The sequence below is a fragment of the Homarus americanus genome, unplaced genomic scaffold, assembly GCF_018991925.1.
Source record: "Homarus americanus isolate GMGI-L3 unplaced genomic scaffold, GMGI_Hamer_2.0 scaffold15794, whole genome shotgun sequence".
Classification (NCBI taxonomy): Eukaryota; Metazoa; Arthropoda; class Malacostraca; order Decapoda; family Nephropidae; genus Homarus; species Homarus americanus.
The window spans coordinates 989,184-1,013,008 of record NW_024748849.1 but is presented as its reverse complement, the minus strand read 5'-3'; the positions used below and the strand labels follow the sequence as shown (position 1 = coordinate 1,013,008).

Sequence of the window (23,825 nt, the reverse complement as noted above, 5' to 3'; positions counted from 1 at the left end):
CTGAATGATGATCCTCTTACATTGACCTAAACAGTAGTATCCCTCGCAATAGGTGTTAGATCATTGAAGTAGTGTGTGTGTGTTGGTGTGGAGGTTCGGCACAGCGACTCGCCATGGAACGACCTGCTCACCCTCTGGCCTGACTGTACCTTATGGGGGAATACGAAGATAATGTTAAAGAAATAACACTTTTAGGAAAATGATAGTCGGTGGTAGTCGTACATTGGTTGATATATACTGTACTGAGTAATTATATATGTATAGTGTCAAGGTGAATAAGTAAATCATCTTTTACCACAAATATATTTTAACTTGGATTTCTCGAGTATTAACTGAGACTTGCCAATTGCGGCTGATTGAACCATTAAATTACATTACTCGGCAAATTTGATAGTAATTTTGATGCATCGATTTAACAAGCCAGTAAAAGTATGCTAACTAATTATTTTTAAGGCAGTGCATCACAAATTATTTGTGAAGGGCAATAGTTGAGTGTTGTGTGAGGGAGGCATTGGTGTCTGGCAGCGTATAAAGAATAGACACGCCATGGACACATCTATTGATTGGAAGTTTATTGTTCAACGTGGAAAGATTTTTAGGTCTATATAACATACTATGGCAGAAAAACAAAGTTAGAGCATTGGTGATAGACAGGTTATGAGGGCTGGCAGTGTGAGTGGCAGTTATTGTACACTGGATGACTGACAACATAAACACTGTAGTAAAGTCTATATGATAAGTGACTCTAAGACACTGATAGACTTAACTGCCCGTAAAAAGTTTATTATTCCATCTATAAATGTTTTGAAAGCAGTAATGGGGCACTCCTTGATAAATAGGGTAAGAGTCAGTAGTGCGTGTGGGAGTTATCGGAGAGTGGATGACGCAGGTGGGTGTTTGAGCCTGAGTACCGCTGCCACGCGTATCATATTTATCTCCTAAGATATTAATATTTGACCACATTGTTCCTTTATTTGACCTCGTTGAATATTTTCCTGAAGTTAACAAGTAATGAAAGAACAACAACATACCATAAGGAATAACAAACAAATTTAATAATAAATCAACTTACCATTGACGATAAATTTGCCCTGTAAAAATAAAAATAGATTAAATGAAATTGGTATGTATGTATGTATGTATGTATGTATGTTTGTGGTCGTCATAGCTGTTTGATCAGTTAATTTTTCCTCCCCTGGTGTTTGGTGATTGACTGATCCCTCCATATTGGGGTGGACCTTCTGTGTCTGTCTGTCTTTCTCTGTTTCTGTCACTCTGTCTGTCTCATATTTTCTCTCTCTATTTCTCCCTTATTTTCTTTCTTTTCTTTAATTTCTCTCTCTCTCTCTCTCGCTTCTTCTCTCTATTTCTTCCACAACTTTCTCTCCTTTGCATCTCTCTCTCTCTCTTCCTCTCGTCCTCTCTCACCTCGCCAGCCAACCAGACGTAATCACCCCCCCTAATCCAGCCAATGAAAACACAGATCCAGCCAGGCCAAACACCAATCAGGAGCCAGAACGTACAAAACACCACCATTTTCTTGTTTACAAACTCAGTGGTTAATAAGTGTTCGTGAAGTGGGTTTCGATTCTTAATAAGGGATTCTGATTGTAATAAATGGGTTCTGATCGTCATTAAGGGGTTTTGATTGTAACGAAAGGATTCTGATGTTATTAAAGGGGTTATGATTGTAATGAAAGGGTTCTGATCGTCATTAAGGAGTTCTGATTGTTATTTACGAGGTTCTGATCGTTATTAATGGGGTTATGATTGTAATGAAAGGGTTCTGATGTTATTAAAGAGGCTTCTGATCGTTATTGTTATTTGTAAAGTTCTGATTTATTAAAGAGGCTCTGATTGTTATTAAAGTTTTTTATTATGAGTGGTCGACAGCTAAGGTTAGATAAGTAAAATTAGATTTGGTTGATTAATTTTCTTGTTAATTTGAGTCACAGGTAATTTAAATTAGGTTCGATTAGGTTTGGTTATGATGTTAAATTAAAGAGAGAGAGAGAGAGAGAGAGAGAGAGAGAGAAAGAGAGAGAGGGGGGGGTCACAGACAGATTATTCTCCGTAGTAAGACATGACAATAAGTGAGAGGAACATAAATATATAGCTTGTATGAGAGAGACATATGAGGTTCATTAGTGAGTGTGTTGTGGCGTTGGATCCCCCTTGGCTGATGTCCAGAGGAGGATCAAACACCACTCAGCGCCTCCTCATCCCTGACTCGTTACCTCAATACACCGGAACCTACTTGTCTGGAGGAGGGTTCAATGGTAATACCTGGCTGTAACTCTGTAATGGTTATGTATATCTCTTGTAACACATATGAAACTCTCTGTAATGCTAATTTTACTCTGTGTAACGTATATATAAATCTCTCGTAACGTGTACGTAGTGCTTAAGTGCCTGTAACGCTCTGTAATTACTATGTAACATTCTTGTACTGGTATGTAGCGGTCATTTAACTTCTGTAACCCTCCTGTAACGCTTAGATAACAATTAGGAGATTGGACATGTATAGAAGAGACATAGATTGAACGTTAACATTCAGGTATACATATACAGAAACGTATATATTACATGTATTAAAAGTTACCCCGTGTTGAGAAAAGTCTGTAACATCTTTCTAGTGTTTATGTGGCGTTACAGGATGTGGATCAGACTATACTTTGTTGTGACTACAGCCAAGAATAGTTCCTGAGGTCCATTTTCTCTCTTAGGTGAGGTGAGGAAGGTAACTAAAACTGATTCACTTTAGCTACGATACACAGATGGATTTTCAAAAGCTTATTCATAAATGTTATCCTCCTCAAAATGTCTTACGTCAACTTCACGCACTTAATACATCATCACCCACAAGCCGACGGGGACAAAGATGGCAGCCCCAAATGGCGTCATAATTGGTCCAAGACGCTACTAAGAATAGACACTTATGGTCATCACAAGATAGGAAGGTGGGAGAAAAAATGAGAAGTACATCATGTGTGTGTGTGTGTGTGTGTGTGTGTGTGTGTGTGTGTGTGTGTGTGTGTGTGTGTGTGTGTGTGTGTGTGTGTGTGTGTGTGTGTGTGTGTGTGTGTGTGTGTGTGTGTGTGCATCTGGTTTCCTGTTATAAGACAAGGATGTAGATAAGGGTGGGGGGAGAGCTGGGGGGGAGGTGAGGGTGTCAGTACAGGGAGGTTTGGGGGGGTGGTGGTAATAGGGAGGGCTGGGGAAGGAAGGTGTCTGTCAGGTACATTGTTTTGCCTGGGGTGTGTCTGGGTGCAGGCGTGTTTCTGGTCTCGTGGGCGTGTGTCTGGGTGGCACAGGCGTGTTCTGGTCCGTGGGTGTGGTCTGGGTGGCAAGTGCTTGGTCTCGTGGGCGTGTGTCTGGGTGGCACAGGCGTGTTTCTGGTCTCGTGGGCGTGTGTCTGGGTGGCACAGGCGTGTTTCTGGTCTCGTGGGCGTGTGTCTGGGTGTGGGCTTGTGTTGTAAAAGCTGATAAATGTGGAGTGTGTGTGGAGAGAGAGAGAGGGGGGGGTTACCAACACCGGTGTGAGGGCGTATGGGTGGGGGAAGGAGGGGTAAATGAGGGGGGGTGGGGGATGATCTTGACAACCTTGACGTCACGAGGCAAATAGTTACGCCAGAGGTGATGATTATCCTCCCCTCCTCCTCCCTCTCCTCCGTGCCGTGATAGTGTTGAGAGAGAGAGAGAGAACAATTTACTGATACTATGTAAGCCATTATGGAATTCTCTCTCTCTCTCTCTCTCTCTCTCCGACTCTGTGTTCAGAATGAGCCATTTACTTCACTGCCCCACTTATCAACTCACACACACACACATACCACTTAGACGTATTTGTACAATTTTACACACATGCACACCACTTACAGTACTTACAGACACACACACACGCAAAGCTTAATGGATTCAAAAGATAAATACAGTGCGAGTGTTAGCGTAGTCACCATACCTCCAGACTTAAACAAAAGACGAGGAAGTTTATATTAGCAGAGAGAGAGAGACAGAGAGCCAGTGACGTCAGCAACCCTACTTGTCCGCTTTTCTTAATATTTACCTAATTAACTGGACTTACCTGCTAGCACCTAGGGAGCGTTGACCCCCCCTTTCCTTACTCCTGTCCCTCCTTCCCCCACCATCACTCCCCCTTCCCCTTATCACCCTCTCTCTCCCCCCTCCCTTCCTTCCCCCACCATCACTCCCCCTTCCCCTTATCACTCCTCTTCTCTCCCTCCTTACTCCCCTCCTTCCCCTACCATCACTCCCCCTTCCCCTTATCACTCCTCTTCTCTCCCTCCTTACTCCCCTCCTTCCCCTACCATCACTCCCCCTTCCCCTTATCACTCCTCTTCTCTCCCTCCATCACCTGGCCGCCTAAGAATCATTTGGCCACTTAAGATTCACTGGGCCACCTAAGACTCACCTGGCCTCCTGAGACTCACTCGTCCTCCTGAGACTCACTCGGCCACCTAAGACTCACCTGGCTAACTAAGACTCACCTGGCCTCCTGAGACTCACTCATCCTCCTGTGACTCACTCGGCCACCTAAGACTCACCTGGCCAACTAAGACTCACCTGGCGACGGAGAACAATAAGGGAGGGACTGACGTGGTTTAGTCAGACCTGATGACTTCCTCACCTAACCGACAGTCTGATGGATGCTTTCCCACTATCGTCCTCTAGTTGTTTGTATTATTAGAGATCAATCAGACTAATGTATGTTCCTCCAACCTGCAGCTTATTACTTACCTCAAGGTTAAAAAAACTGTCATTGTTCTTGCGTACCATAACACACCTTCCCTCCAGCATGGTGCACCGCTTCACCAGAATGAGCAACAGTGTAATTTAGGGAATGAAGAAGCAGTTTTCCCTCTTGAGTAGCCAGTCGTCCGTCATGTTTGTTGTTATGGGTTAAGGCTGGAGAAGGACAGACGTGAGGTGACGTGAAGTGACGTGAGGTGACGTGTGTGTGTGTGTGTGTGTGATAGTCTATGTTGGGGGGCGGAGCAATGTCTGGAGGAATGCACAGGAGTGATAGCCCCTTTATCCCATGTCTATTATATGTTTCCCCGCCTATAAGAAGGAAAATGATGCCAGTACGATATATTTTCATCCATTAAAATACCACATCGTTGCCGACTCATTTAGTATTTAGAAATGACTTGAAGGGGGTGGGGGGGGGCACTCGTTTACATCACACTTAGCCCCGTCAACGTCAGCTACTAAATTTTCGTCGCCACTTTTTGTAGGGGCAAGTGGCAGTGGGACCCACATCAACTGCCCGCAGGTGAAGTGGTGTATTTCGAGCAATGATAAGTACGTACATATACTTACTTACTTACGCACACACTTACACACAGACATGCACAGACACAATTACACATAGATACAAATTCACACACACACACACACAGTAAGATGTCAAGTTAAGAAACCCAGTTAAAAAGGAGGTGCCCAGGTGGTGGTGATATAACTGAGTCCCCGTGTGTGTCAGTCAGCGAGGATTTGGGTCCAACGTAACACAAGGTCTGACGTGTTGTACTTACCGCCACATAACTTGTAGATGAGAGAGATGGTTTCTGACTGACTCACCTGAGCTATGACACTAACACAACGTCGCAATTGGTCATGGGTTAAAGGTAGAGCGAGAGAGAGAGAGAGAGAGGTGGAGGATCAATAACTGTGTGGTGGTGCTACTGTAACACGCTAACTGTCGCTATCAGGAGGTTACCTGTGTGTGTGTGTGTGTGTGTGTGTGTGTGTAGTAGCTGGCTGGGCAGGTATTAGTGATGGGAACGTTAACGCATTTCCTAGCAACTTATGAAACATACACACACACACACACACACACACACACACACACACTGCCACCCAACAACGTCAGCTAGAGATGGTACAGAAAAGGGCCTGCAGAATCATGCTCGGCGCAGAATACTCCGGCTACACCAACGCTCTCTCCACCCTGGAAATGCCATCCCTCAGTGACCTCCACCACCAAGCACTGGAAAGGTTTGGCCGTGGACTACTGCACCACCCTCGCCACCTCCTGCCACCGGCAGCCCCCCACCCAACTCGCGCAGTCCGCCTCTACAACAAAATTCAGCCCATAAGAGCCCGCACCAATAGATATAAGAACAGCACCATCCCATCTATTGTTAAAATAATAAACAACTCCTGATTTATGTACTGTACAGCCCTGTAAATGTATTCAATGCATATTATATCATTATGTCTAAATCAAATGTAAGTCTGTATATTTTCAGCCACCGGCTGCAACTCTATTAATAAACCGTTTATTATTATTATCATTACACACACACACATCAAGCAGTTCTCGTCCCACCATTCAGGAATGTTTTAGACTTCACCTGTCATTACAAGTCACTGGATCTGATATATGATGGGGGTCTGAAACGTGTGTGTGGGGGGGGGGGAGGGGCGTATGAAGGGTTCGAAATATGTTGGGGCTGGAAACACATGAGGGGAGGGGTCTAAACTTACACATACTCCAGTGTCCGAAGCTTATGGTGATGAGAAACACAGAGTATAGTGAAAGATATGGTGGTCCGTAACATGTGTGTGTGTGTGTGGTCGGGGCCTAAGGTGTAACACAACTGGCCAACCTCCTGATATCTTGGCACATGTGTGAGACATTTGTGGCCAGTGATGTCACATGTGTGAATAAGTTTGATGCTACTCAGCTGGAGGTATGGTGTGGTAGATATGGCAGGTATGGTGTGGCTGATATGGCAGGTATGGTGTGGCTGGTATGGCAGGTATGATGTGGCAGGTATGATGTGGCAGGTATGGCAGGTATGGTGTGGCTGGTATGGTCACACCATAATGAGGATTACTTATTAAACACGGTGCACCTGTGCCCTAACTGTGTCAGGCGCTGACACCCCCTCTACCTCACCTCACCTCACCTCACCGTCCAGTAGACAACAGACATAATAATCTGTATTGAAAAATAACACAAAATACAGAGGGAACTTTTGCTCACTGGTGTGTTATTTTCATGGTATTATTATTGTGTTTGACAACTTCCTGGGTGTGTTTTATTGTTCACTACACTATTACTATGATGCTGTTAAATTACTATACATCCGTTATTCATTGGGTCATAAATACAACCCCGTCGTAAACGGTGACCATGTGTAGAGGCCATCCTCCTATCACCCCTGGAGTAAGAGACAGTGTCAGCAGCAGGAGGGAAGGACATGGAGGAATACTGCAGGACCGATGCCTGTGTGGGGGGGGTTATCACAGTGACCGATGATCTCGTTAATTCAGTACATTAAATAAGGATATATGGTTGAGACCTTCACCACAGCGGGGAATACTGCCCTAATGTGCGGTGACACATTCTACTGTGTTTTGTCCTACGTATTTATATCCTGACTTAATATATCCATCGTTGTAACTGTTCAGGTAACTGCTTAACTCTCAAGCCTCCCCGACCCTCCTCAACCCGACCACACAGTCCTCCCTCGCTCCTCAATGCTTCGGGTTCAGACGTCGGGGTTCACACCACACAGAGAGGGCACATTGACTAAGCTGATTGTACCAGTTGGAAGTGGAAGAGGCTGTACAGTATAGCAGATATGGTGTGATAGGTGTGATGTTGTAGGTACGGATTGATGGTGAGGTATGGTGTGCCTGGTTTAGTAGAGTATGGTAGGTACAGTATATTATGTATGGTATAGTCTGTATGTTTAATGATAAAAAAATAGTAGTAATAGTAGTAGTAGTAGAACTATTATGGTATTTGTTAACAAGGACAATATTTTCCTGCTGTGCTTAAAGAAAACGGGGTGCGGGTAGGTGCCTCAGGTGGATAGTGTTGGTGACACATATACACAAGTATTTATGTGGCCCCGGGCTGTGTGTAAACATGATTATTGACACATACACCTTCCTCTTCCTCCTCTTGCATCTTCTTATTATTATTCTTCTTTTAGTTATTATTGTTGTTCGTCTGTTCCTCCTGTTCATTCTCTTCCTTTGCTTCTTCTTCTTCTTCCTTTTCTTCTTTCTACACTTTTTCCTCCTCCTCCTCCTCCTCCCTCTCTTCCTTCTTCTTCTCTTCTTCCTGTCGTTTTTCCTCCTCTTCTTCTGCTTCTACTTCTTCTTGTGTGTGTGTGTGTGTGTGTACATCAAAGAGGTACACATGTATACATTGCACCACGTTGGCACGCATTATTGACCCACGTGTGTCCTCGTTACCCAGAAGGTTCACTACGGTCTTCTAAAACCTTCTTCGGGAGAGAGAGAGAGAGAGAGAGAGAGAGAGAGAGAGAGAGAGAGAGAGAGAGAGAGAGAGACATTCAACATGGCGTCAGTAATATACCAAGACTCAACTATTACCTGCTACACATCAAAGGTCGGGTACCTGTATAAATATTGATTGCTTCACTGTCACACCTGTTGTAAAGTTAGGTGTTCCTCAACATGTGACGACTTATAGAGGCAGAACACTGGCGATCGTCCGTCTGGCGTCGCTATACTATGAGGATGTCATTGTGGGGTCGGCTATAACGCCTAATAGTGATGATTGCTCTTGCTGGCGATATGTTCTTAAGGTATATTCGTCTGGCGTAGCTGCTATGAGGATGTAACTTTAGGGTGGAGAGGACCCCCAGACGTTAGTGTTTGCCCGAGTTGGCACCGTTTTGGGGTATTGTCTTAAAGTGTTACTGTGCAGGTGCAGGCTATGTGTGGTGGTGGTGGTGTGGTGGTGGTGGTGGTGTGGTGGTGTGTGGTGTGGTGGCGGGTGGTGGTGGTGGTGTGTGGTGGTGTGGTGGCGTGTGGTGGTGGTGGGTGGTGGTGGTGGTGGTGTGGTGTGGTGGTGGTGGGTGGTGTGGTGGTGGTGGTGTGGTGGCGTGTGGTGGTGGTGTGGGTGGTGTGGTGGTGGTGGTGTGGTGGTGTGGTGGTGGTGTGGTGGTGTGGTGTGGTGGGTGGTGTGGTGTGTGGTGGTGTGGTGGTGGTGTGTGGTGGTGGTGGTGGTGGTGGTGGTGGTGGTGGTGGGCGTGGTGGTGTGGTGTGGGGTGTGTGGTGTGGTAGTGGGTAGTAGTAGTGGCAGTGGTGGTAGTAGTGGGCAGGGATGGTGGTAATGGTGGTAGTGGTAGTAGTAGTGGCAGTGGTGGTAGTAGTGAGCGGGGATGGTGGTAATGGTGGTAGTGGTAGTAGTGCGTGTTGTGTGTGGTTGCGTGTGGCACTGTTTATGGTGTTGTGTCGTAGGTGCCAAGATGATGATGGTATGCAAGGGAGGGTGAGGGGGGAAGAGGTGAGGGAGGGTGAGGTGAGGGAGAAAGGTAAAAGAGGGAGGTTAGGGAGGGGGAACGCGTGTATCTCAGTGGGTGACATTCCCGCCCTTCACTCCTTCCTCCCTTCTCCCCCTCTCTCTCTCTATCTATCTTTCTCAGCAAGACATCGCAAATCTGTCACACACACATACACACACACACACACACTCAATTAAGTTCTTACACCTGTACCATAACTTGTACTTGAGCGTGTGTGTGTGTGTGTGTGTGTGTGTGTGTGTGGACAAACATTAATAATGGTCTTCTAAAACACTTTTCTACTCGTACTCGTCTAAGTTCAGATAACGTGACTTGCTTTGTAGGTTCAAAGTCACGCTATAAACGTACTCAAGATATGTACTCAAAATATTAATTAGACTCGAGACATTAATTGTACTCAAGATATAAATTCATTGTACTGAAAGTCATAAAAGTCACTGTAATCAAGATAATAAAAGACATTGTACTCAATATAATAAAAGTCTTCGTACTCAGGAGTTAAGTTCTAGTACTCAAGTGTTTAGTCCTCGCACTTAACTGTACTCAAGGGATTTATGCTGCACTAAGGATATTGGCGTTGTACTCAGGGTGTTCGCGTTGTACTCAGGGTGTTCGCGTTGTACTAAGGGTGTTAGCGTTGTACTCAGGGTGTTCGCGTTGTACTCAGGGTGTTCGCGTTGTACTCAGGGTGTTCGCGTTGTACTCAAGCAGGTTAGCCTCGTACTCAAGACGATAAGAGAGGTATAAAACGCTATCACCTACAACCACAGGTGTGTCTTAAGTGGTTTAAAATCCCCCAATAATATCCCAAGAGGTTTAATATATCAGGTGATGAAGTAAAGGTAATAAATAAGGAAGTAATTAATTAAAGGCTAAAGGCAAGTAATTCACCTCTCGCTAAAGTGACTTATTAGCCATGCAATGTGTTCCGTCTGATTACCCCTAGAGCTGTTTATGTGACAGCAGGTGAGAGAGAGAGAGAGAGAGAGAGAGACTTTGAATAGAAGGTAGATATATAAAGACAGACAGACAGACACAGACAGACAGACAGATAGACAGACGAGTAGATACATACATAAGTCTCTACGTTGAGTTTATAAGACAGTGTAGATAAACAAGTAATGGTAAACAGGATATGGACCCAACTAAGAATAACTCAAGAGAGACGATAAATAGAGGGAGGTGAGAAGTGAGGCGAAACACACAGAGAGAGAGAGAGAGATGAAGGAGAAAAAGTGAGAAACAAGCGAGAGGTGAGGGAGAAACAAGTGAGGAACAAGTGAGAGGTGAGGGAGAGTGAGAGATATATTTACATGGACACATTTCCGCCTCAGCACACCTTGGGTATTTACACACACACACACACACACACACACACACACACACACACACACACACACACACACACTATACACACACACACACACACACACAAACACACACACACACACACACACACACTCTCCTTGGGGTCACCAGTTCACCATCCAAGGCACCCCCAATCGACCCAACTGCGATAGGTTGCCTGATTTACAGCTGGGGAAGGGGCGGGCGGTGGAGGCAGTTTAATGGTGGTATAGCGCGTGAAGTATTTAGTGCATTGTGGTGACCTGGTGACCTGCTGAGGAGACCTGGTGACCTGTTGAGGAGACCTGGTGACCTGGTGAGGAGACCTGGTGAGGAGACCTGTGGTGACCTGCTGAGAGACCTGGTGAGGAGACCTGGTGACCTGCTGAGTAGACCTGGTGACCTGGTGAGGAGACCTGGTGACCTGTTGAGGAGACCTGGTGACCTGGTGAGGAGACTTGGTGACCTGGTGAGGAGACCTGATGACCTGGTGAGGAGACCTGGTGATCTAGACTCATAAATAATAACAAGCATACGTCACAGTGCAAGGCCAGAAGATGGTCAGTGATCTGTGCCAAGCTCTCTGGCGGGGCACTTACTGTACCTGTGTAGTGGTGGTCCTGTTGAGAGAGAGAGAGAGAGAGAGAGAGAGAGAGAGAGAGAGAGAGAGAGAGAGAGAGGATGTGTGTGCTGAATGGTCGGGAGGAAATACATTTATTCTTATGATTCAATAAGTTTACAAGGTGCCTTCCTGTTATACTATACCTGTGTCTAACTTCATCCTCTCACCCTCAACAGACTCGGTGGTCAAGATGGCAACGTGGACCACTAGGCCAGCTGTTCGGGGTACAGAGACCATCTGGGGCCCTGGCTCACCTCTAGAATCACCTAGCTCGTCCCTAGCATCACCTAGCTCTCCCCTAGGGGCAGCAGCACCTAGCAGCACGCCCAGCACACCTCCAATGTCTCCCTCCTGGGTCGCCAATCCCTCCCATCCTCCCGCCCACATGACCGGTGGTGACTCTGATGATGACTTTGACGATGACCTGGACGATAGTGGCTACGATGACTGGCTGGGTAGGCTGCACACACACACACACACACACACACACACACACACACAACCCTCAGGTGAGCATCATTCTCAATGTCGCTGGCTGGCTGTTCACCCACCCCAAGATTTAACTAAATCTGCTCCAAATCTGACCACTACCTCCCTCTTGACTTGACCAAACCTGCTGAGGGTCAACCACCAATCAGAGCACGTCATGCCCTCTTACACGTGGGTTTTGCTCTTATGCAACGTGAGGTCAAGAGATGGATGCCACAGCTCAGAGCCGTGATGTACGCCACCAAGCATTACGTACTTACACAGTAAAAGTCACAGTAATTAATGAACAGAAAAATACGTACTTTAAGTGTTTACATTTGTGAAGGCTAATTAAGACATTATACTTGAACTATTATACATACAGATGTTATCTTTCTATAATATTTAGAACAACATAATATATAATCTTATATACCATTTTGTTCTGGATTTAATGAACACTTTCAGTAATAACAATATTAAAAGATTACTAAATTAATAATCAAGATTGGTGCTTCGAGTTCCTAAATAATAAATTAATCTGATTTATATTTATTTTTGATTTGTTTGTTTTATTCTTTTGTTTTGTTATTGATAAGTGATAACAGCGGTGAAGTTTGCAACAAAAAGAACATTAATGCACTAACACTGCTCACACACTTACAAAAACACTTACAGATTAACACAAAAGCTGCTTTCGTGTTATCAAGTGTGACGTCATGCTGCTCCAATAGCACTTATTGACGTTCCAGCGGCCAATAACTATGGACGCTGTGATGTCATGATGCTCCATTCACAATTATGGAAGCGTATCTCTCAGGATTCCCAGCTGAGCAAACACGAACGCAGCTATCCATTGCTGTCCCAAGCCAGGCAAGACCGTTCCTTAAATTTATTATTATTATTATTATTATTTTCTCTATTGGAGGCGTGCTAAGGCTGGATGTGTTTACCCGCTTCTCGAAAGTGAATGATGCACCCGGATTTATATACAAAATTATGTTTCTATATTTTCAAGTAGAGGCCTAAATGTTTATTTTCTTTCCTTGTCTATAAATTGGCAGCGCGCTTCATGCTACGGTGATGATGTAAAGGAATGAACAGTGTTATTACTTGTACAATATTTGTGAGATTAGTAAGAAATAGAAGAAAACAAAAACACTTCAGTCGACGGCATTTTTGTCTAGGGTTAGTCCAGTGCATGAGAAGCCAAGATGTCTGAAGTATTTTGGGAACATCTCTATTTTTTCCCATCTAGATATACTACTAATTTTACCACTAGAGTTATATAGCTTTGTATAGTCACAACCTACTGATGTGGACTATTTGTTAATATCTCTATATAATAATTAAAGAGAGAGAGAAGGAGGGAAAGACAGTGATTACAGGTAACTAACTTCTCACCTAACCTCCGGCCCTTGCTCAGCAGCATGAGTTATCTGGTTGCTGGTTGGTAGGTCACACATCATTGATCATTAACTCCCACTTGTAAGGACAGGGGGGGAACTTAGTCAATAGGCCATAGAGTTTATAGTTAATTATTGAGAGAGAGAGAGAGTTTTGCAGTAGGTTTCAGGAAGTGTTGTAGTTTGGTTATAGTGTTGTAGAGTGTTGTAGAAGTAATAGTGATGTGTTGTTAGTGTTGTGATCCTGAGGACGCGGTGAACGTATAGTGGTGATGAAGGTAATGATGATGATGGTAGTGGTGATAATGAGGATCATGGCGATGATGATGATACTGTAGATATAATGGTGATGAGCACGCACACACACACACACGACCAGTCCATCTCATTAGTAAAATTAACATACCTGGCGCGGAGGCTGCCACGCCTGTCAACACCTGGCATCAAACAGGTGAGGAGGCTTAAGAAATGGGGTAAAAACAGGCGCAACCCTGGGAGGTAATATGTAATAAAAATACATCTGGCAACCTATGTGTGTGGGGGGGCAGGCCGTGGTTATTGGGTATATATTGTGTATAAACCACACCAGGCTGAGCAGCTTAAGGGGAACATTTTCTTGTCCTGGGAAAATTATTTTGGAATTTACTTTTGCCCACCAGACAAATTTGGGAGGAAATTTGTGTGCTCGATTTTTTTATGAGAAATGTTAAATAAAAATATTAAAACATTCAAGTTTGTTGCGTTTATCAACTGACAGATCACTAGATATGCCTTTTACCCTCACCCTTCTCCATCCACTGTTGCTTCAAGAACCTGCTACATTTTCCTTGCTTCTTATTATGTTGATATTTTCACTTCAATTTGCATCACAACTCTACTAACAGCGATCAGTGGAAACCTTTATGCAGATATTCAGGTCAGGAATAAGGGGGGTCAGCTGTGATGTCACTGAGGGTGTAGTATGTACCTGGGCTTTCTTAGGTCAGGTCATTGTAGGAACAGAAAAGTCAGGCATCATCTCAGTTGTGCTGTCACCATATGGAGTCAGGTCAAGCACCCCCCCCCCTCCCGTCACCATGCTGGTTGACGGATCTCACTAGTTAAACACGTGTGGTCAGGTGAGGGGCATCACATTGGGCATCAACAGGTGTGGTCAGGTGAGGGGCATCACATTCCTCGCACCTTAAGAAACTCACTAAGTACTGCTAGTAAAAAAATTGTGTTGATGTGTGAGGGTGAGCGGGAAGGGGCGGTGTAGAAGGGAGGGGAGGTGAGGGTGGAGAGAGGTATAGGGAGGGAGTGAGGGAGGGAGGGGACCAGGAGGGAGGGTGAGGGTGGAGAGAGGTTTAGGGAGGGGGTGAGGGAGGGAGGGGACCGGGAGGGAGGGTGAGGGTAGAGAGAGGTATAGGGAGGGAGGGTGGTTGGGAGAAAGAAGCCTATTTATATAACAAAATCTTTATTATTACTACTACCACTACTCTTCAAGACAGCTGGCACCGTTCACTGCTCTAGACAGCTGGCACCGTTCACTGCTCTAACCTTACCACTACTCTTATTATCAAGATCATCAAGACAGCTGGCACCGTTCACTGCTCTAACCTTACCACTACTCTTATTATCAAGACAGCTGGCACCGTTCACTGCTCTACAGTATCATCAAGACAGCTTTCACTGCTCTAACCTTACCACTACTCTTATTATCAAGACAGCTGGCACCGTTCACTGCTCTATCCTCACATTCTACAGTAATCTTCTCCCTTTGTTTATTTATTACTTTGGTACATGTCTTTATCTTATAGTTCTTGTGTCCATAAATATTAATATTTATTGGTGGTCCTCCTTGCCAGACATTTTCTTGCCCCGAGTGACTTTGAGGCTCTGGTTTAACTTGAGGTGACTGAAGACTTTGCTTGTTGTGATCAAGTATGTGGAGATATTTCACCCTGTTGTCTTAGCACTTTGCTGTCACTTAGTACAATGATTTTATTAAAGATTCATTTTGTATACTGTGTGTGTGTGCGTGTCTAAATATGACTTTTATAGTGTGCCAATTGAGCTAAAAATCAGTGTCACACTAACTTAAATATGTACAACAAAATTAAGTTGCGTTCACACACACACACACACACACACACACACACACACACACACACACACACACACACGCGCGCACACATACACACACACACACACCTGACCCAGATTAATATCTATCTAATTTTTATCATTAAATCATTAAAACACGACAACAACAATAAAAACAACAACAACAAAGTGAGTGATGGAGAGGTCACTATTGTTGCCAGCACCTGTGACCTTGTTTATGCTTAAGGGAGGTTATATTGGGTCAGTTTCTTCATCAGATGATGTGTGACAACCTATTTGACCTTGTGTGACCAAGTTTTATATAGGTTATCTTCTAGGCGTCATACCAGGTGATCATTAGCTGACCTTTAGTGACTTAATGATTGAGTGGGGTAACTATCCTGGAGTCTTCACAAGGTCAACAACTGGAGTTTGAACTTGTTCCTGATCTCCAATGACATGAGTGGATCATTTCCTGTATTACAAATAAGATCTTCACAGAGAGTGTCAGCTATTGGGTAAGGTCACTTGACCCTTAGTGACCCAGTTTGTGTGTGGGTCACCTCCTGGGAGTCACACAAGCTCACAAGTGAAGCCATTTGTCAGGTTGACTCAGTGTTTACACCTGAGTTACCCAATAAGAACATAAGAAAATAAGGAGTCTGCAATAGGCCGGTTGGCCTGTGCATGGCAGCTCTTGTTGATTATGTGCTGAGACTTTACCTTGTGGTGGTGTGGTTGACTTTGTGGTGGTGTGGTTAACCTTGTGGTGGTGTGGTTGACTTTGTGGTGGTATGAGTAACCTCATAATGATGTGGTTGACCTTGTGGTGGTGTGGTTGACCTTGAGCGGGACTTGAGCAAGTCTCGGTGGCTCACTTGGCACAAGATCTCGTAAACAGCTGTAACACTCACTAAAATAAGGTGCTTACAGTTGTTGTTGTTGTTGTGTGTGTGTGGTGATAAATGAATGGTTCGGTTAATTTTGAATGTGTTAAAGAGATAACTACATCAACAGAGAGAGAGAGAGAGAGAGAGAGAGAGAGAGAGGAATATTTGTATATTTCTGGCTCACCTGACCTGTCGGAAGGATTGTGTATGTGAGTGAGGGATGTTTATTTTTGATGACGTAACGGGAAGGTAACGATATATAGTTCGTGTGGTATTATATTCTTGGCGTTTCATCACACTTATTATTATTACCAGCATAGTGATGAAAGCTTACAGGTGTTAGTGATTCGTTCAGGCGCTGGTGCTGAGTTTACAGGTGTTAAGGCATATCTCGTGTACGTGAGACCACATTAAGCCTTGGATTATGCAGTTCGGTTTTGTTCACCGTACTACAGAATGGATATAGAATCCGTAGAAAGCACTCAAAGGAGGATGATAAGACTAATCCCGGGCATTAGGAACCTTGAGTACAGAGACAGGTTAAAGCATCTTAATTTGCACTCCCTCGAGAGTCGTAGAGTGAGGGGCGATATGATTGAGGTGTATAAATGGAAGTCAGGGTTAAACAAAGGTGTTATAACAAAGGTACTCAAGGAAAGTTAAGTTATCAGTACAGGTGTCAGTCAGTACAGGTGTCAGTCAGTACAGGTCTACAGGAACAGGTGTTCACAGATTCGCAGTTGGCTGGCACTGGCGAGATGACAGTGGTGGAGCGGCTACGGTACCTGCTGGACACGGGGCAGTTTGCTGACGTCAACATCAGGGTCGGTCAGGGCCAGAACGTGACTGTCTTCAAGGTAGGTGTGTGTGTGTGTGTGTGTGTGTGTGTGTGTAACCTCCTGTTCTATTTGTTGTTTTTATTATTTTTGTTTCATCACATTGAATATAAATTATTACTTGAGAACACATCATGCATGTTGTTAGCGTAAACAAATATATAAAGACTACATTCTCAAGGTCAGGTCAAGATTGATAACCATTGACCTTAAAGACTTATTTTCAGTGTCACAAGGTCAGGTCAGGTCAGAAAAGTTACTGTTAGAAAAGACCAAATATATCTACAACAGTTACTACAGTCTAATAACAACAACTGTCACACCTCAACAGTTACTATAGTCTGATAACAACAACTGTCACACTACAACAGTTACTACAGTCTAATAACAACAACTGTCACACTACAACAGTTACTACAGTCTAATAACAACAACTGTCACACTACAACAGTTACTACAGTCTGATAACAACAACTGTCACACTACAACAGTTACTACAGTCTAATAACACCAATTAACTTGCCCCTCCGCCTGCGTCTCCGTCAGGCACACCGGCTCCTGCTGGCCACGGCGAGTCAGCCACTTTATCGTCTCGTGTACCAGGTGTGTCCGAACCCTGGCCCTAATGAGGTCACCACCATCAGGGTCACCGATATGAACCCTAAGGACTTCGAGCATATCCTTAAGTGAGTCATGGTTAACTTATTTTGCTTCACTTAGTTGCTTCATTCGTTTATTTTACTCGGGTGTTTCACTTAGTTGCTTTATTCGGTTGTTTCTTTCATTTAGTTTACTCATTTACTTTATTAAGTTGCTTCATTTAGTTACTTGGGACTGTGGTTAATAACAGGCGTCCCCGGTACAGTTAGTGGTTAATAACAGGAGCTTCACGTTACAGGTAGCAGTGATAACAGGTGTTCTACGTTACAGGTACATCTACACAGATCACATCGACTGTAAGAAAATCAGTGTGGCGTTCGAACTCCTGAGAGCCAGCAGGAAGTGGGGTCTGGCCGGCCTGGGCATCAAGTCCCTCACATACCTCGAAGAATTTGTCGATAACTTCGAACCCAAGACGGATGACGTCAACACTAACCTCTTTGAGCTCTTGGTGCTGTCTGAGGAGACCCTGAACGAGATGAGTGAGAAATGTTGGCAGATCTTAGTCAAACACGCCACCGAGGTCATCCCATGTGAAGGTTACCTCAACCTGAGCCAGGTCATGGCCAAGAAGGTCATCTGCCACAAAGATATCAAGTTCGAGAACCAGCTTAAGCTCTTCGAGGCTATCAGGGATTGGGGTCTCCGTTACATCCAAAATCACAATCTCAAGCTGACCCATCTGGGCAATGTGGTGGAGGAACTCATTAAGGTCATCGACTTTGACCGGATCTCTGACGCTGACTTTATCAACACCGTGTTGACGTCCGAGTGTCTGGGCAAGGCGGAGGTGATCGCCTTCTTCATGACACATGGGCTGGAGATCCCCAGGAACCTGGACTTCAACAACAATAAACAGGTCTCTGGTACTATGATGGTCTTATACCCTAGGATGGCTCTAACTGGTTCTGTGCCAGTAGGATGGTTCTGTCACTAGTATGTTTCTAGCTAGTTCTGTACCACTAGGATGGTTCTAGTTGGTTCTGTGATAGTCTTACTTGGTGCTGATAGTGTAGTCCGGGACGTAAACAGTGGTACCCAGGGTCAGGCACCACCATGGATAGTTGCGTGCCTCTTAAGTTAACAATCAATCGTCTGGTATTGGTTTACACTTGGTTTATTAATACATTGGTTCTGAGCGTCATACAACATAACCCAGACTTTTCCAGTGGTGCCTGCAGCTACGGTACCACTGTGAGACTTGGCTTGTGTTAGTGACGATAAGTAATAATAAGTGTTCATGTTAGTAAAATTTCACTTGCGAAAATTATCAGAGGTCTACAATGAATAGTTGTTAGTGATTAAAATTACAGAATATATGTAAGATAAATTAAATTCTAAAGTTCGGTGGGATTACCCTTCGATGTTTATTTATCAGCCAATCAACTATCTTGTTACAAAGGGCTCTAGTTCCCATTGGCGGATTACCCTTCGATGTTTATTTATCAGCCAATCAACTATCTTGTTACAAAGGGCTCTAGTTCCCATTGGCGGATTACCCTTCGATGTTTATTTATCAGCCAATCAACTATCTTGTTACAAAGGGCTCTAGTTCCCATTGGCAGAGTTAGCGTGAACAGACTATAGTCAGAGCATCACAGAATTCCTCTAGAATTATTTAATCAAATTCCCAATCGATGTGTCGTCACCTTATCCTTGCAATACCACAGTGCAACAAGCAGCTCAGTGCAATTAGCTCAATGATGTTTTAGCTTTCTATTTTTTGTCTAGATGTAATGTTGCAATGCATGAGTGATAGGAATTGGCCACACTGTTATAATACTGTACTTAAAGCCCCCCCCTCCCCCCCATTAATGCATTTATAAACAAGTTGCAATAATAGTTTGTAGAACATCTTTAATTCTTCTTGAGATGACAGAATATATCTTTGTGGTTAGTTATATGTTTAGTTATTTAATATTAGTTATAGTTTTACCAAGTTTTTATGTGAGCTAATTTTTTTATGACTATTTTTTTTTATATTTTCCTTATTTGTTTCTCTAATAAATTTTTTGGGTGTATTGAATCCACATCTTTAAGACAACTCTGGATCTTATGCTAAACCTGTGTTCTCTCTCTCTCTCTCTCTCTCTCTTTCTTTCGTTCTATCTTTCTTTCTCTCTCTCCTCAATCCTCTCCCCTGTGTCTTGCCTCCAACCATTCGTCTTTCCGTGTTTACTTTGTGTATGTGTGTGTGTGTTTCTTCTCGTTCACCCCTCTCTCTCTTCTTGTTCCATTTCCCTCATCATCTTCTCCTTCTCACTTCCATCACTATTTTCCTCGTTTATCTCTTTCCTCTTTACGTTTATTCGTCTTGTTTCTATTGTTCCCTTCTACCGCCTCGTGTGCCTACCTACCTTGTTCTCTACCATCCCCGTGTCTTCCAACCTGTGTTATTGATGTCTTTGTTTTCAACGTGTTTATTTCTTGTTGTTTGTCTTCTTCTTCTTCCCCCTGGGTGTCTACGTCTTCCCCTCCCGTTATTTCGTCCACGTTCCCCCCCCCTCCCCCTGTGGTCACCCCCCTTCCCCCCTGTAGCTTCCCTTTTGGCTGTGGTTCTGTGCCACCTCAGACATGGAGGGGAAGCCGTCGACACGAGGACCTCCCTCACCTTCTTCCTGCAGCAGCACCAGCAAGAAGTCCTCCAACAAGCTCTCCAGCCTGGCTACTGTCAATGAGACCTTATCCAAAGTACGTACAGGAAAGCGAGTGCTTCTCTGAGGGCAGCCCTTAAACTACCAGGGAGCCCTTACCTTGCCAGAGCGGCGTCCCTATTTCTCCTAGCAGGGCAACTCTATCATTGCTAAGACTTGTATCTCTCCCCTCACGGCAGCCCTATCTCATGAGGGCTGCCTTTCTCCTGCCAGGGAGACTGTCCCTCTTAGGGCTGTTTTACCTCGCCAAGGCTTCAGGGAGGCGCTAGGAAGCCCTTAGTTTAGTGTTACCAGGCAGGTTCTGCTATTAAAATAACGCCACAGCGAGTACATGACTGGCGAACGGGCGTCTGGCTTTACGAACTGTGGTAATCTGGTTATTTGCTCCTGTACCTATACTTGAAACTGTAGTTATACCTGTACTGTACTGGTACAGTTGCAGAAATGTGTTCCTATGCCCCTGTGGTAACAAGTGTCTCCAAGTGGCAACGTCGCAGTAGTAGTATCACTGTTTATGAATGACTGGAGAATGGTCTAGTAATGGCGGACATGATTGGTGGATAGGTTTGATATAGGTCATATAGGCTGGCCGTAGAGACGCGGGTCACCACAGGAACACACCTCTGCAACTGTACCTGTGTTGTAATAATGATTAGGAATGAATAATGAATCAAAATTTCTTGGACAAGACAGATCGCCTGGCGCTATCAAACGCTCGTACTGGCGTTGTAATAACAATAAGAACCAAGAGTGTCACTTGTGAATGTTTAGGTTTATGTAAGTAGACGTTAAGTATGTAAAGTAACTTAATGAGTCGTTAAGTATGGTGTAGATACCTGTAGTGAGATGTAATGACCAAATTCTTCAGAAAACACGAAGTAGTTCATTGTGTGTGTGTGTGTGTGTGTGTGGGTGTGTGTGTGAGCGTGCTGAGTAATGACTTGAATCTACTTTACTTATGATGACTAATAGATTGTCTAGGTGGAGAGAGATAGAGAGCAAAATCTAACCTAACTTACCACTTTTAGACACTCTTAGTATAAACAGTGGCTGACGTTCTCTCTCTAACCCGCCCCCCCACCCCCGCCCACAGATCTGTTCGCTGACTCAGAACGGCTCAGTGCTGGAGTTCAACAAGGTGTGCCGCTTCAGGAAAGGCTACAGGTGTCCACAAAAAGAGGTGAGTCATGCTACAGGTGTTATTTATGAGTCGATGTGTACAAGTATGAGTCAGAGTGTACAGTTGTGAGTCAGAGTGTACAGTTGTGAGTGAGAGTGTACAGTTGTGAGTGAGAGTGTACAGTTGTGAGTGAGAGTGTACAGTTGTGAGTCAGAGTGTACAGTTGTGAGTGAGAGTGTACAGTCCCCTAACTTCACTGGGTGTATCCCTCCCGACCTCCAAGGTAGTGTAAAGTCAACGTTACCCCCCGAACACGTCAGCATGGATTAAGTTATTGTTCTTTCATTAGTATATGCTTTTTGTCCACTTATTACTGTGTTTTCATTACCTCAGACACACACACTCTTCACCACCAGAGTCATTATCGTAAAGTTATCCTCCAAGTCACAAGATGAGTCTAATTACATGAACATTAGATTCATTCATGTTCACTTTAGAAATCCAAATTCACACACACACACACACACACACACACACACATACACCAGCTAACCTGTTGTAACTCACACTTACCTGGATAAAGAAAAGGATAATTCAGTTAGGATTATCTGCCGTCTATCACACACACAAACACCTATATGAATATTCACACTTAACTTACAGTAACAACAACCAATGATCTTAAGCAGTAGTTTATGCCATTACTACGAGAACTTGTTCACTATGTCAAGAACACAACAGTAGTATTATTAGTAGTTACCTTGTGCTGGTGGTCGCTCGAACCCTGGCACCATACTGGGTCACCCACTGGCACCGTCTTGATACTTTTGACACCTCATGGCACTTGACGACACCTTGCTGTAATCCTTGGCACACTTTACACCTTGCGATGATTAAAGACACTTTGCAGCACTTTACGACATTTTGCAAGTATTAATGGCACTTTATTGACACTTTTAGACATCAATAGCACTTCAAGACACTTTCAGAGACTTCACAGCACCGTATAACACTTTTCAACACAGTATGACACTATTATATGTTACTTGGACACTGTATAACTGTTAGAGATTTTATGACACTATATGATATTTTATGACACCATGAAACTATATGCATTTTTACAGCACTTTAGAAAACTGACACTTTAGGAGACTTTGACACCTTAAAAAACTTCAAGACACCTCTAACACTGCATGGCACTTTTTCATTGTGCACCATTACTATCTACCATCTACCCTACAGATCTACCAGGAACAAGAGCTGAGGTTCCGGGTAGACAAGAACATCAAGTTACTAGGCGTCGGGTTCGGGTTTCTCTTCAGCTGTACAGACATGGGCATCAGCGTACACTGTCAGGGACCTTGGGAGACCCGCCAGTGGACCGACATCGCCCAGGTACAGTACAGTACGTCTGCACCATCAACACAAATTATTATTAACGTCAACATTAACATCAGAGTAAAGTGAAAAAAGGGTATTATTATCATCAATATTTTTTGCTATTCCTTAATTTCCTTAAATAATTATATAAAAAATATATAACTTTATTTTTAAGGCTCTGCCAGCCATTTGAATTATAGAGTAATTATATATCTACATAACATAATTATTGTTTTATTTGGTTATAGATTGTAAATGTTTGTGTTTTTATTAAATTAAATATTTCCTTTATTATATTTTCTAGATTTATTAATATTATTTGTATAGATGAATTACTAGAAATATCGTAATAAGTAGAAGAAATTGGTATATTATTTTCTTAAGTACTGTAATATTAATCGAACATTTTTTTTTCCATATTTTGGTTATAAACGTACGGTTTGTTGATGGCCATGGTCCGTGTACGTGATGTTGATCCGTGGCTTCTGTACGTGGCGGCTGTCCGTGACTGTTGTACGTGACTGTGTGTACGTGGTGGCTGTGTGTATGGTGGCTCTTACAGTCTTACTGCCGAGTGTCAGGAGAGAAACAAGAGACGGCTGACGTGCGGCTGATGTTCTTCCACCCAGTCAGGATAGAAGCTAACCAGAGCTACAAGGTAAGGCTACTGACGTCCCTATGTTGTTTACTACTGAAGATGCTGACGTCACTGTTTACTCTTGCACATTTTGACATCACTTTTTTCACTGTTGTAGATGCTGACGTCATTGTTGGTTACTCTTGTAAAATTGGACATCACTTTGTTTAATCTTGTAGATGCTGACGTCACTATATTGTTTACTCTAGTTGATGTTGACGTCACCTTGCATACTCTTGTAGATTTTGACGTCACTTTGTTTACTCCTCTAGATTCTGACGACACTGTGTTTAATATTGTAGATGCTGACGTCACTGTGTTAACTCTTGTAGATTTTTGTGTTTTATTGTTTATCTTTTATTCACTTATTAAAACATAAAACTTTATTTATTTGCTAAACTTT

At 43.7% G+C, this 23,825-nt stretch overlaps 1 protein-coding gene across 5 annotated transcripts in view; it reads left to right on the top strand.

Moving 5' to 3' along the window:
* The window catches only part of LOC121880482 (mucin-5AC-like), a 31,973-nt gene that overhangs the window by 2,831 nt on the left and 5,317 nt on the right, over nt 1-23,825 (top strand). For 3 of the 5 annotated variants that reach the window (XR_006091549.1, XM_042387692.1, XM_042387689.1), the window contains exons 2-9: nt 11,460-11,738; nt 16,865-16,989; nt 17,515-17,654; nt 17,899-18,487; nt 20,167-20,319; nt 21,376-21,462; nt 22,648-22,800; nt 23,348-23,443. Coding sequence is in view for 4 of the 5 variants with exons in the window: in XM_042387692.1 (XP_042243626.1) it covers nt 11,474-11,738; nt 16,865-16,989; nt 17,515-17,654; nt 17,899-18,487; nt 20,167-20,319; nt 21,376-21,462; nt 22,648-22,800; nt 23,348-23,443 (1,608 nt within the window). In the remaining variant the exon portion in view is untranslated. The remainder of the gene's footprint in view (nt 1-11,459; nt 11,739-16,864; nt 16,990-17,514; nt 17,655-17,898; nt 18,488-20,166; nt 20,320-21,375; nt 21,463-22,647; nt 22,801-23,347; nt 23,444-23,825) is intronic. The other 2 variants (XM_042387691.1, XM_042387690.1) reach the window with 2 other exon arrangements.